The sequence below is a fragment of the Trachurus trachurus genome (assembly GCF_905171665.1).
Source record: "Trachurus trachurus genome assembly, chromosome: 3".
Lineage (NCBI taxonomy): Eukaryota > Metazoa > Chordata > Actinopteri > Carangiformes > Carangidae > Trachurus > Trachurus trachurus.
The window spans coordinates 26481281-26493310 of record NC_139893.1 but is presented as its reverse complement, the minus strand read 5'-3'; the positions used below and the strand labels follow the sequence as shown (position 1 = coordinate 26493310).

At 40.6% G+C, this 12030-nt stretch overlaps 2 protein-coding genes across 3 annotated transcripts in view; both read right to left on the bottom strand.

Moving 5' to 3' along the window:
* celf1 (cugbp, Elav-like family member 1) overlaps positions 1–4391 on the bottom strand; it is a 29971-nt gene extending 25580 nt beyond the window's left edge. For both annotated transcript variants that reach the window (XM_084001437.1, XM_084001438.1), the window contains exon 1: positions 4198–4391. The gene's annotated coding sequence lies outside the window, so the exon portion shown is untranslated. The remainder of the gene's footprint in view (positions 1–4197) is intronic.
* Positions 4392–6165: 1774 nt separating this feature from the next.
* On the bottom strand, positions 6166–10270 carry mtfmt (mitochondrial methionyl-tRNA formyltransferase). Its single transcript, XM_083998391.1, has 9 exons — positions 9937–10270; positions 9469–9666; positions 8753–8875; positions 8572–8674; positions 8411–8486; positions 8233–8324; positions 7965–8043; positions 7297–7370; positions 6166–6510 (listed from the first exon to the last, which is right to left on the bottom strand). The coding sequence occupies exons 1-9, from the start codon at positions 10149–10151 to the stop codon at positions 6340–6342; spliced, it is 1131 nt and encodes a 376-aa protein (XP_083854517.1). The 5' UTR covers positions 10152–10270; the 3' UTR covers positions 6166–6339.
* Between the last annotated feature and the right edge of the window lie 1760 nt (positions 10271–12030).

Genomic DNA, 12030 nt, shown 5'->3' with positions numbered 1-12030 from the left:
TCTCTTTAGCTGCACCATGCCAAGCAAAGTAATGATGTTGTGCATGTGTACTACTGTCCCCCAGTGTGGCTGTGGAGCCATGATGGTCTCCTCCTCAACTCTCTTGTGCTGAGCAGCTATTGTGCGTCTGACTACAGAGAAAGCTCTGTTTTAAGTCTATCTGTGTTCAGCTCTCACTTATTCTACAGCTCCAAAGAGAGTCTGTAGTAGAGCTTCACTTCACTGCAGTGGCATTGTGTCTGATCGGCCCTTTTTTACAGACTATGTAAAATGTATTTTAAAACTCAACAGAGCTGTTAACATGACTGCTTGCTACGCAAACGGTTATTGCCGCAATAGCACAATTGTCTCCCTTTAAGAGCTAACCAGCAGTATTGTGAACGAATTTTATAGCAAATCCAACAAGTTAGCGATCATATTCTTCAACAGGTCTGCACAACAACATATGCACATAATCTACGTTACAGGACAGGTTTTCAATAATGCAAGGAAGCATGGGTAACCCTTTAATTTGCAGGCCACTAATTACGTGCTAATATCAAGAAATAGCCAAGAAATAACAATTAATTGCAAAGTAATGTCAAGAAATAGCCTAAAAAAAATAACGGTCAATTTCATAGTAATGTCACGTTTTTTTTATAAAGGCAAAAGATTACACATGCTTTTTCAAAGGAGGTTAAATCGAAAGCAACTGGACTTAGTTATTTGTTATTTCCTAGACAAATAACTAAGTCCAGTTGCTTTCGATTTAACCTCCTTTGAAATACTATGACCTGGGCAAATGAGAATATGCACCGGCTTATTACACATGCTTTTAATGCTTAAATTTTTTTGGGAAAGGCCAGAATTTTTCTCCACCAAGTCCTTGCAATTGACCGTTATTTCTGGCCTATTTCTACGCAATCAATCGTTATTTCTTGGCTATATTTCTCAACATTACTTTAATTGAAATTGACCGTTATTTCTAGGCTATTTCTAGACATTATGACTCAATTAATTGTAATTTCTTGGCTATTTCTTGACATTATCACATAATTAGCAGTCTGTAAATTAAAGGGTTACCGAAGAATGCTTTCACTGCGTTTCCTGCAAACCACTGCACCTCAAATTCATCATCCAGTGAGCAACTTATTCTACCTCGCTGAGTCATGTGGTCACTCACACTATGCCAGCAGAGCTTGACGACAGACTAGTCCACCAACACAAAAACATCCTATTAGTCTTACTCCCTTTAGGCTACCTTAAGTGATCCTGGATAAACCCCATCACAAATCCACTTATCAATGGCTTAGTTAATTGTTTCACTCCAGCAAAGATCTAACAACATCTACCTCAGGTATCACAAACCCTACCTGTAATTTGTACATGTTCTTCCGTCAGTGTAACATCCATATCCACTGTCTGAATTTAATCACAGGAACTTCTGTTAACAGAGGTTGCAACTTTGTGTGAAATCAATGGTCTGCTCCCTGGTCACTGCCACTTCACTCAAGACTTTTTTTTTATTCAGGGCTCTTGTACTTTTCTCTTAATTCACTGTTAGTTTATTTTTCTGTCACTGTTAGGTAAATCCCCCCATACAGTTTTCACCATATCAACAACTTTCTAATTTTCATTTTCACCTATTATACAGACCTGACATTTTTATGGATAGTAGTGTTACAATTTCTTTAGTTATGTAGTTTTATGGAGTTAATACCAATGTCTGGTACCAGCGTTATTGGGTTGTCAACTCCTTTTAAATGTCTTAAAGCAATCAAACAGAACACAAACATAAATCATTCAAACTCTCTAATAAGAAATTCAGATTGAGCAACTGCTTCAGTTTTTCCAAATTAGTTAAAATTAAAATTGTTATTTCATGAAATAACCCAGAGCATGCGCTGTGCTCTCAGTGTAACAATTCACTAGGGTTCCAGTTTGCAGTAATGGCTTTTCTCCGTTGGCCTAGCAGAGCACACTCTATCCACACTGAGGGAAGCCCAGCCATAACCAACCCACTGCACTGACCCTCCACACTGTCGCTCTGTTTGGGAGCAGCAGGGTCAGACCACGATGATATCCCTGAACCAAGTCATGCCATCAGTTTATTTTCATGTTCAACATTATAACATCAAAGCTGGAGTGTGTTCATATCAGATATTACTCCATGAATTTATTACACAAACGCAAATGTCAGCGGTTTACACTAACTGACATTACATTAAAAGGGCTCTCACAACCAAGACGTGAATACATATCTGATTTCAAAGCTAACTGCAATAGCAAAGGTTGTCCAATAACCACTGATCACCAAGACCTTCTCAATTTTGTCCTTACATAATTAAGAAATTAAGACTTCACTTCAATCATTCTTTTAAAAACAAAACAGACAGGTTCAAACCTTTACTGTATATTTTTTGACATGATGTCCCTAAGAGGGCAAACCCAGTGCCGGCTAAGTGTAGGTGAGTTTTTGCAACTCACTCTCTGTGCAGTTGAGTTGAATGTGCACTCTGCCATCTTCACCAATTCTTTTCAGGCTGACCTACATTTCATTTTCCATCAAGGAAAGCAAACATTGTGTGACTCTTGTCTGTTGTGAACTGCATTCAGTCTAGCAGCTCAGGTACCAGAAATCACAAGGCTGACTCGTAGACTTTTTTTTTTTCTAACATCACATATTAATCAGAATCAGATGATTTTGTTTACAATTTGATAATAATCAAATATATATATATATATATATATATAATCAAATTTACAACATTTCTTTCCAGTCCAGGTGGTTATGAGGTAGGAAGAGTCATCAAATCAAGAGTAGAAGGAATAGGCCTAGTGGCTGTCGGGTGTGTTCCTGATTTGGTACAAGGATTGTGCTTGCATTATTATGCCATTATACAGTATTATCATTCAGTTGTATAAAATGCTCTTGACATTAAAATAATTAATAACAACTACTTCCGTGAATAACCCCAAACATAACCTCAAACTAACTAACTACTAGAAGCAGTCCCCTGCTGGGGTGGCACTGCCTGTCTAGAATGCATAAATCTTAAAAACAGTGTTGAGTAAGCTTTTCTTGGTAAAAAAATATGTGTATCTTAAAAAGCGTATTAAACTTAACTCTGTAGCTGCCCAAACACACACACCTGCACAAGTTTTTTTGCCTCACAGTTTGGGATTACAATCTTAAAACTGAATGAGCAAAACAAAGATTTTCCATCCATCAACGAGCACATTATTTGGATGATTAAATAATCCACATGTATTCAGCTGTCTTGAAACAGTACATGTGAGGCTGGACAGAGGTGGGACAACGTGCTGGCCCGGCCGGCACTCAGCACAATAACCAGCTGATCGTGCAGCCAAGTCACAGGCGAGGTGTCAGTGTGACAGCGAAGTTAAGAAGACCACATTCTGTTGTCTCTGATTTTTTAAAATTGAACAAAGCCAATAATGCACAGCTGTTAGGCATGCTATAGCCTGCTGCCTTTATCAAACAAAGACACATTTAAAGTGTGAACAGCTTGATGCTTGACTGTTGAATGCTTACAGTATGGCCCTCATATGTCATAGTGGTATTCTGCCTCACTGTAATAATATAGCACTCTGGTTGTCAGGTTTGTTGAAATATTAAGTGTGTGCTTGTCGTACACTAGATAAACAGATCCTGGTCATCCTGCACAATCATCACAATGCTTGTGTGTAGACAGCTGGTATGCATTTGGACCAGTTGTTGTGATCAGTTGCACAACAGCTTCTTAATATTTTAGCAAGGTTTCTGCATGTGAGCCCGCGATGACAGGACAGAGGGAGGAGTGACGGGAGCGACTTCCGCGTTAGGTGACATCACGGTCAGACCCTCCTCCTCTTTTATGTACATTTATGTATGTTAACCATAAATCTTTTTAAAAAGCTTCGGCTAAAACCCCGCAGAGGTTGTTGTCGGCTAATAAACAGCACCTGAAACACACACACGCGCACACACACAGCAGCCAGCAGCCCACTTGTGCAGAACCAGACCAACTCTGTCATGACGTAATTCTGTCAACACATTAACTTACTGTCACATTATCAAACCGCCGTTCAGACCGTACAAGCAGCGTCTACACATCACAACCAGGAGCATTAGCTGACACTGAAACACCGTGGGTCTGTTGTGGTAACGTTAGCTCGCTACAACAGCCGTTGACAACTTGGGATTGACCAACTTACCCGTGTTTTTACGCCACTGTTTATATGACTCGTGCTTAAAAACAAAAAGCCGTGTTGCTTGTTTGGATACAGTGAGACGCTGTGTTTCTTGGAAAAACTAGTTTACTACTACAGGCCAATAAGTTGTGGTCAATCACTTTGGTGATTTAGCTAGCTGTCCCCGTGTAAAATGGCAGCAGCCTCTTCTGCTGAACCGTTACCACCCGACAGCTGCGAGGGGGGTGGGACCGAGGAGGGGGGCGGCAGGAGGCAGTGTTATTTAGGATATTTGCCTCGATATGGGTTTAAATGGCTGTGTGTGGGATTGTAATTTTGAAGTAAAAAGTCTTGTCTTGATGCATAGTAGTTGGTATTTCGTGCTCTTTAACGCGGTAGAGAAAATCTAAGTGACAGTTCCCTGGTTTAGAGAGTGATGTGGTACGGTCCATAAAAAGGAACCCTAGCATGGACAATCTTTTCCTAATTTTCTACAAGCTCTCAAAGAGGCTTCAGGGTTAATCCTTATTAAGCATGGACGCATTTAACAAACAAACAAACAAACAAACAAAAGAGCTGCACATAAGGAATACAAGAAAAAAATCATATCCTCAAAGCAACTTCAATGATAGAAAAACTTTAAAACATGAGGTAAGGAAAATAATAGGCTTCTGCTGATCTGCAGATATCTTTTAATTAGGATGTTTTTTAAATAAATAACAATAGCACAATTACATTTGGGGCATTTTAAAGTCATCAAAAATATCAATAAAATACATGTTAAAGACTGAAAATATAAAGAATAGCTGATATCTATTGAATTTGAGATAATAAAACTGGGAATGGGAAATAAGATTTAAAGATGAAATAATTAAGGATTAGACCAGGAGCATTGCAAGCCATAGGCTCTGCTGGGGCACAATAAACTGCATTAAAGTGCACCGTCTAAATAGCCTACTGGGGCTCATAACCCAAGTAAATATAAAATGCAATTTTTTATTTATTAAGGGGATATGATATGACCTAATGCAAATGCACTATACAAAAGGAACAGAGCAGGCTGTATCTGCAGCAGAGACCCAGGTCCTTTGAAGTGCAGGAAGCGCTCCTGAGGGCGATCCAACAACTCCGTGGTGGCATCAGCCATCTTTTATGGTATGGCCTTCTGGGGCAGCAGCTCTACTGCTGACAGGAAGAGACTGGACAGACTGATCAAGATAAGAAGGCCGGCACTGTTCTGGGATGTCTCCATGACCCAGTGGAGGTGGTGAGAGTGACAGGGGGGATGACGGCTTAGCCATCACCTCCAACCCCATGAGAGATACCACAGGTCTTTCCTCCGGCTGCTGTCAGACTCTTACACAAACAATAAACTCAGCAGTCCAAACACAACAAGGGACATTTGATTAATTTCCTGTGTGCAATAATTAATGCTTTTCTTCTCGTCTATATTTCAAATACCATTACATATTGTATCTATTTATATTTTGTACTCTGCCTTATTTATCCAAAGTCAGACACATTAGGTAAATTGGTGACTCTAAAGTGCACGTTAAGTGTGAGGGTGTTTATCTCTATACGTCGGCCCTGTGAAAGACTGGCAACCTGTCCAGGGTGTACCCCACCCTCACCCTGTGTCAGCTGCACTGGCTCCAGCCCCCTGACAACACTGCATGGGTAGGCAGAGTTTGCAGCTAATGGATGAATACAACAGTTAAAGATGGCACCCTATTCATTCCCATGAAAATTGCTCACTTGGCAAAAAGCATACACCAAGCCCCCCCACTTCCATGTCTGTGGGCCCATAGAGGATGTGCACTTGAGTCCTTCCTCAGCTTATTGTCTATGTTCCCATGAGTTGACGTTTACTCTTTCAACAGGCACCTTTCAGAATTATTTACATTCAAGAAGACAGGTTAATTAAATCACACTTAATAAGAAGTACTTTTAGATAAAAAGAGCAGTTTTCATGACTGTTTGTGGTACACCAGCAAACAGCACATTTATTTGCTACAAGTATACAATATAAATACATTAATGGAGTAAATGTACTGTAGATGCAGATGTCTTAAAACAGACAATAGCAACAACCTTTCTACAGTCATTTCCATTAGACAGTGTCATGTCACATTTTTCACATCATGAAATAAAATTATTGTTGTGAGATCACAACACTGAATTTTCTCTGATTGGATGTGCTATACTTTCTCCTTTTCTACTGACAAATAGTCCTGCAGTTGTCTTCTTCTGCACCGCCCGGTGCAGGTAGCCATTATAGAAGTCAATTGCTGACAGCCTTTTTTTCAGGAGCACCGTCCTGAATCCAACCCAGCCATCCTGGAACAGAGAGCACATGTTAAAGCCACAACAATATCAGTACATGGTACCTTTATGTGAAACAGGCTTTATTTGAAAAAGGAAATGATATTATTCTGGGGTTATTACGATGCAGCTCCTATTGTCTGTGAAGACTCTCAGTCATCCAGGTTTTAAGGAGTGTTTCACCTCTCATCAAAAAGGCTTCTATTGCAGTGCCTATTGTGAACACTGGGTGTCACTATCTCCATGTTGGCACTATTTCTGACCCTTTATCAGCCACTCACTGGACATGGCCAAGTGCCAAGGAAGCAGGAAGTGAACCGTGAATTCAAGAGATTCTAGACACATTGGCCAGGTTATCAGTGAGTTATAGACTTGAAGGTGAGGTATAAGTGTTTAGGAGTATATTGTTATTAGACATTTTGATTGATTCTCCACCACAAGACTTAGGTCTGAGGCCCAGTTCGCATTACTAATGAGCTCACTCATTCACACCAGGGGTCATGGCTTGTGTGGCCTCTGGTATTAAAGGGTTGATGGCATGGCATGAGAGTTTGTTTGCAAGAAGGTTTTAGGGGTCTAACAATTCTAAAACTGAGATCAAAACTGACAAACAATATTGTGTGGCAATACTGGGCCTCAAGTGATATGATCTGCATTCTGCTGCTGAGGACATTTCACACATCATGTAAAAACACAAGCTCAGTTGAATGAATACAATTTATAAAGATGTTTTGATGAGGCAGTGGGGGTGGAGTAATATGAGAAAAATAAATCTAGTCAGTTTAACAGTGCTGGACAGACCTTACAGCAGACTGCCAGGGTATTAGTCTCCTTCTGATAGGTCACTGTGCCAGGGACAGGTTTCCTCGTTTGATCTGCAAACAACATGTGAGTATATATGACAGTTCAGGGTCATGACACATTACTGGAGTAGCACAGGCCAACAAAAAAATGCCCATGCATGTCAAATCTCAACACAGACACATAACTAACTTTATTTATAACACTGGGACAATAAATGAGTACATTTTCTAACAACAGAAAGAAAGCAAACCGAGAGATGGTGAAATACGATGACATGAAAGAAAAATACAACTAGAAAAAGTTGATTCAACATTTGCATGGCTTCTCTGAGGTCATCCAGACCAAAATGCACTCTTTGATTTGATGTTTTTGTGACTCAAGTAGGTGCATGCTCAAATGCAGTTACAGCACTGACTTCACCAACACATGGATTTGATCATGTTGCTCAGAATTATTTATTTTATACTCTTTGTACGCACACCTAATAATAATAATAATAATAATAATAATAATAATAATAATAATAGTAAAACATGTGCATGTACTGTAAATACAGTATATATATTAAAGTGCTTATCCTGTGCTGAGGGTCAGCAGACGCTGGTTGAGAGGTGGGCTACACCATGGACTGGCAATCAATCTAAATCAAATTTTAACAAACTTACCTGAGAGTGAAATGTGACATTTTCCTACAAAATCCAGAAGTTTGATTGTTTTGCCCATCCATGTGGTCCTCAAAGGCATCTGATGGCAGAGATAAGAGATTTAGCCATCCCCCATTGCTAATCTGGTTCATAAAATAACCTATGATCCACGTCCACAAAGATTAGTGTTGAAATAGGTGATTATAATATTCATCAATACACAGGAATGCAAAGAACAGCTAGGTAAGTAGTAGGACAGGGAATATGACCCTAGACCAGTCGTCATTACCATTAATCCAATGGCGCGATACAGATGATCAATTTGGTCACAGGTCTGCTCCTCCCACACCACCCAGCTCATGGAGGTTCTAATTTTTGGGGCTGTTGGGGGGAAATTAAGATCAAGAATAAGTTTGAAGGATTTCTCTTGATTCATTTTGAGTGTAAATGTGTTTAGACCTACGGACCAAATGTTGCACCCGCCTCTCCTTGCTCTCTTTTATGTGGCAGAATCTCAGAAAGTGTCTTCAACGTGTCGACGAGCTGTTTTCAGGAATATAAAAAACAGCAACTACATTATCATCATGAGCTTTTATCATTTTCTAATACCCATGTTCCTACAACCCACCAGATGTGCTCCCTTAATTGCCAGGACAGCTCCGAGCTCATCAGCAGTACACCTCTCAGATACCTGGTGAAGCTCCTGGTTGACAATGGGGCCCACGTCAAACCTGGGATGTAAAGACATAGTGTTTCATCTGTCTGTGTTTGTAGTAAGAAAAAAAGGAGAGATTACTCACTCCATTTACCTGTGAGGACGGATCTGGATGATGGTGACTCCTGTCACTGTGTCACCGTGGAGAATGGTGTGAAAGATGGGCGCTGGACCTCGCCACCGAGGCAGCAGGCTGGGGTGAACATTCAAAATCCCGCTGCAATGACACAGCATGTTCACACTGTGACTGACATTACAACATCTTCTTGAATATGAACTTAGTAATTCATGTACAAATGTACAATATAATAACCTGCTAATACAATAAATACTCTTGGAGGGGCCATTTGTATCTTTTCTCTGCCACAGAACAAGTATTTCTTGATGGGAGCAGGTGTTGGACACTTCAGCTGTTGTTGTGTTTACATGACAAGAGATTATGATAGAGAGTTTTGTTGTCCGACTCTAGAGACAGCGGTTGGTGAATAAAGGAATAGAGGTTAGATGTTGAACTCAAAACTACTGGTATTGGTAGATGTAATAGACTGTCACTTATCTGGTCTATCTTTCTTGTGTAGCCATGAAATTAAATTATTATAGCCAGTCTTGTATTTGAGCCATTCATTGTGTGCATTTATGTTGATTTTGATGGTGTCCAATCATGAAACTGTAATCTGGTTAGATTGCAGTCTTGTGATTTGCATAGCCACTGGGTTTAAGTTCAGCACTGATGACGATATTTAAGAGACAACACAACAACACAAAAGCAGAGCAGAGCAACAACAAAACCGCAAAACAAAAACTGCTCACTGTGGAAACTTGTTGATGAGTCCCTCGCGCAGTAAACAGCCAAAAGACACCACGACCCCAACATCAAACTGTCCATCTGCGATGTCAGGGGGCCAGCTGTGGACTGTGAGGCGGTTCTGTTCAGCGAACTTCTTCACTGGGACTTCGCCAGAGAAAGTGACCACTTCAACAGACTCCACGACGCCTTCCCCGGAGCTCCTGCAGACACAACACGGAGGGTAGGAAGTTGCTCTCACAGCCCTTCTTCCAACAAGACGTCACATAAATCAGTTTTAAAGCTTTCTGTGAGTGAAATTCAGTCAGTGAACTAATGTTCCCACGTGACAAGGTATGGGAAGTGTCAGACAACTAGGAGCTGCTGTCCTCCTGGGGAAACTGTCTGGGACACTGGTCACCCTCAGGTCCATGTGTGTCAAATATGACACAACATAAGCCTCCGAGTGTAGTGTGAGGCGTGTTGGTGCTCACCTGCTGGATGTGAGGAGCTTCAGGGACTCTACGGCAAAGTGGTCGGTGCCGAAGAACAGCAGCCTCCACGGGGGTCCCGTCGATGATATGAACCTGCAGACCCTCCGCTGCAGCCCCTCGGCGCCCCTCCGCAGCAGCAGCGCGGGTCTACGGCACTGCTGGAGGCGGTGGAGGACCTGAAGAGCAGCTCCCGCTGTCCTGCTGTTCGTCCACATACTGACATGAGGTGTTAAATGTTTATTTTACTATTGACAGAGGGTTTGTTTCTGTGACTGAAGCGAACTCGCCTTGAGTGTGTCCATACAGGGCGCCGCCATGTTTCCACTGCACTTCCGCCCCCGCCTTCTTCTTCGTGAATGATTATTGGCAGTCGGCAACCAGCGTTCAGGCGCATTACTGCCACCTACCGGACAGTGGACGGACAGGAAAGAAAAACATAGACAAGATAAATTGTGTTCATTATTGCTGATTTTTAAGGTACGTTGATTAGATGAATGAACATCGCCCTGCCCCTGATGCTTCTGTAAGTACATTTCAATAGTCGTAGAGTCTTTTTAGTTGGTGGGTTTTCATAAATATTACTACTTAATTAAATGAAGTTTGATCTCTGTTGCAAATCAAGAAGTTAGGAAACCAAGCAGAAACAGTCACTTTGTGGTCGAATTGGTTACTTTGACTAGTTTTATTTTGATATAGAGAGAGAACCAAATGTCAATTCTCCATATTTTCATGTAGGCTATCCCGCCAGTGTTTTCTAAGCCTGGATGAATACCTGAAGCAGCTCTTCTTAGGGCTGGTTAAAGGCTCAATAATGCTGTTCCCTGAATCATCCAGGCAGCACATAAAACTATAAATCAGATTTCTTAAAAGTGCTTCACAGTTAGGTACATTGCAGTAAATAAACAGTTCACTAGCACTGTGTGCTCTGTGTGGTGATAAAGTGATATTAGAACAAACTGGAGAAAAGATATAAAGAAAAGAAATAGCCTATAAGTTCATATGAAATGTGCAGGTAGTTGCTAATGTTTTTCTTTTAGTTAATTTCTTTGAATTAGTTTTCTTTTTTGTTGTTGTTTGATAAACACAAGTAATTTGGCAGACCATCTATTTCTAATGTCAAATTGAATTGAGTAAGGGGCTGGTGAAATACATTTTCTTCATCCTGCTCCTTTCTGTACGTCCTATGTGTGAATTATAATTATTATTTTTTACAACAGTCCATTCCAATCTGATCCACTTTTTTTTTTTTTAATGTCACTCCATCTGTCAAGGACATTAACACAGACTCGGGGATAGACATGAGACAGAGACCCCAGGCATTTAGCTTCATGATGGTTGTCTTAAAACCTTGAGGTCAGATGTGAGCCACCTATTATGTCATCAGCATCTGGTGTTAAGATGTCTGGGGTGGGAAATGACATCAATGCAATTATTCAGTGTTTTGTTCCCCCATTGTTACAGGCATGTACAAGCTCCTGCCTCAAAGAGTTGCTGGGCTGGAAGTGCACTGCCACTGCTGCACATGAAGAGTAGATGAAGAACATCTTCCAACATAGGCCTAACCTTATTAGAAACAATGTGATCTGCACCAGCTGATTGTGCGGTAGAGCAGTTTGGTGTCCGACAATGAGAGGGTGAATATAAGGTTCATTCAGTGATTGAGCAGATGTCCAGCATCAATTGAACCTCTCAGTACTGTTAAATACTGTACTGTTAAATAGGCCTGGCCTACTGTTACAAATGATAAAAATCCACCACTATGTCTAAATTGTAAACTCACATGTGTAGCCTATTTATCATTAACCAAATACTATCACTTCTTTAATGTGTTCTTCATCTGTCAGATGATGTCCACCTGACATAAGCTTGTTGAATAAAGTTTCACGATAAAAAAAAAGAAGAAGGGAAGATGCGTTCAGGTCTCTTCAAAACCAAGGTTAACATAAGTCTCGTTCTTGCGTAGAACAGTCAACAGAGCAATAAAACATAGGCTACAGCAGCACCATGAATGCAACACTGCTACATCCACTTTTAAATCTCAAATAAAAACCTCCTAGTATCTTTTTATCTCTTTTATATTGTTCTTTTTTGGGA

Coding starts and splice junctions, on each gene's coding strand:
- mtfmt (XM_083998391.1), bottom strand. CDS start 10,151: ATGTGGACGAACAGCAGGACAGCGGGAGCTGCTCTTCAGGTCCTCCAC. Junction 8,325..8,410: donor AGAGGCGGGTGCAACATTTG/GTCCGTAGGTCT, acceptor TCCCCCCAACAG/CCCCAAAAATTAGAACCTCC. Junction 7,371..7,964: donor ATGTCACATTTCACTCTCAG/GTAAGTTTGTTA, acceptor TGTTGTTTGCAG/ATCAAACGAGGAAACCTGTC.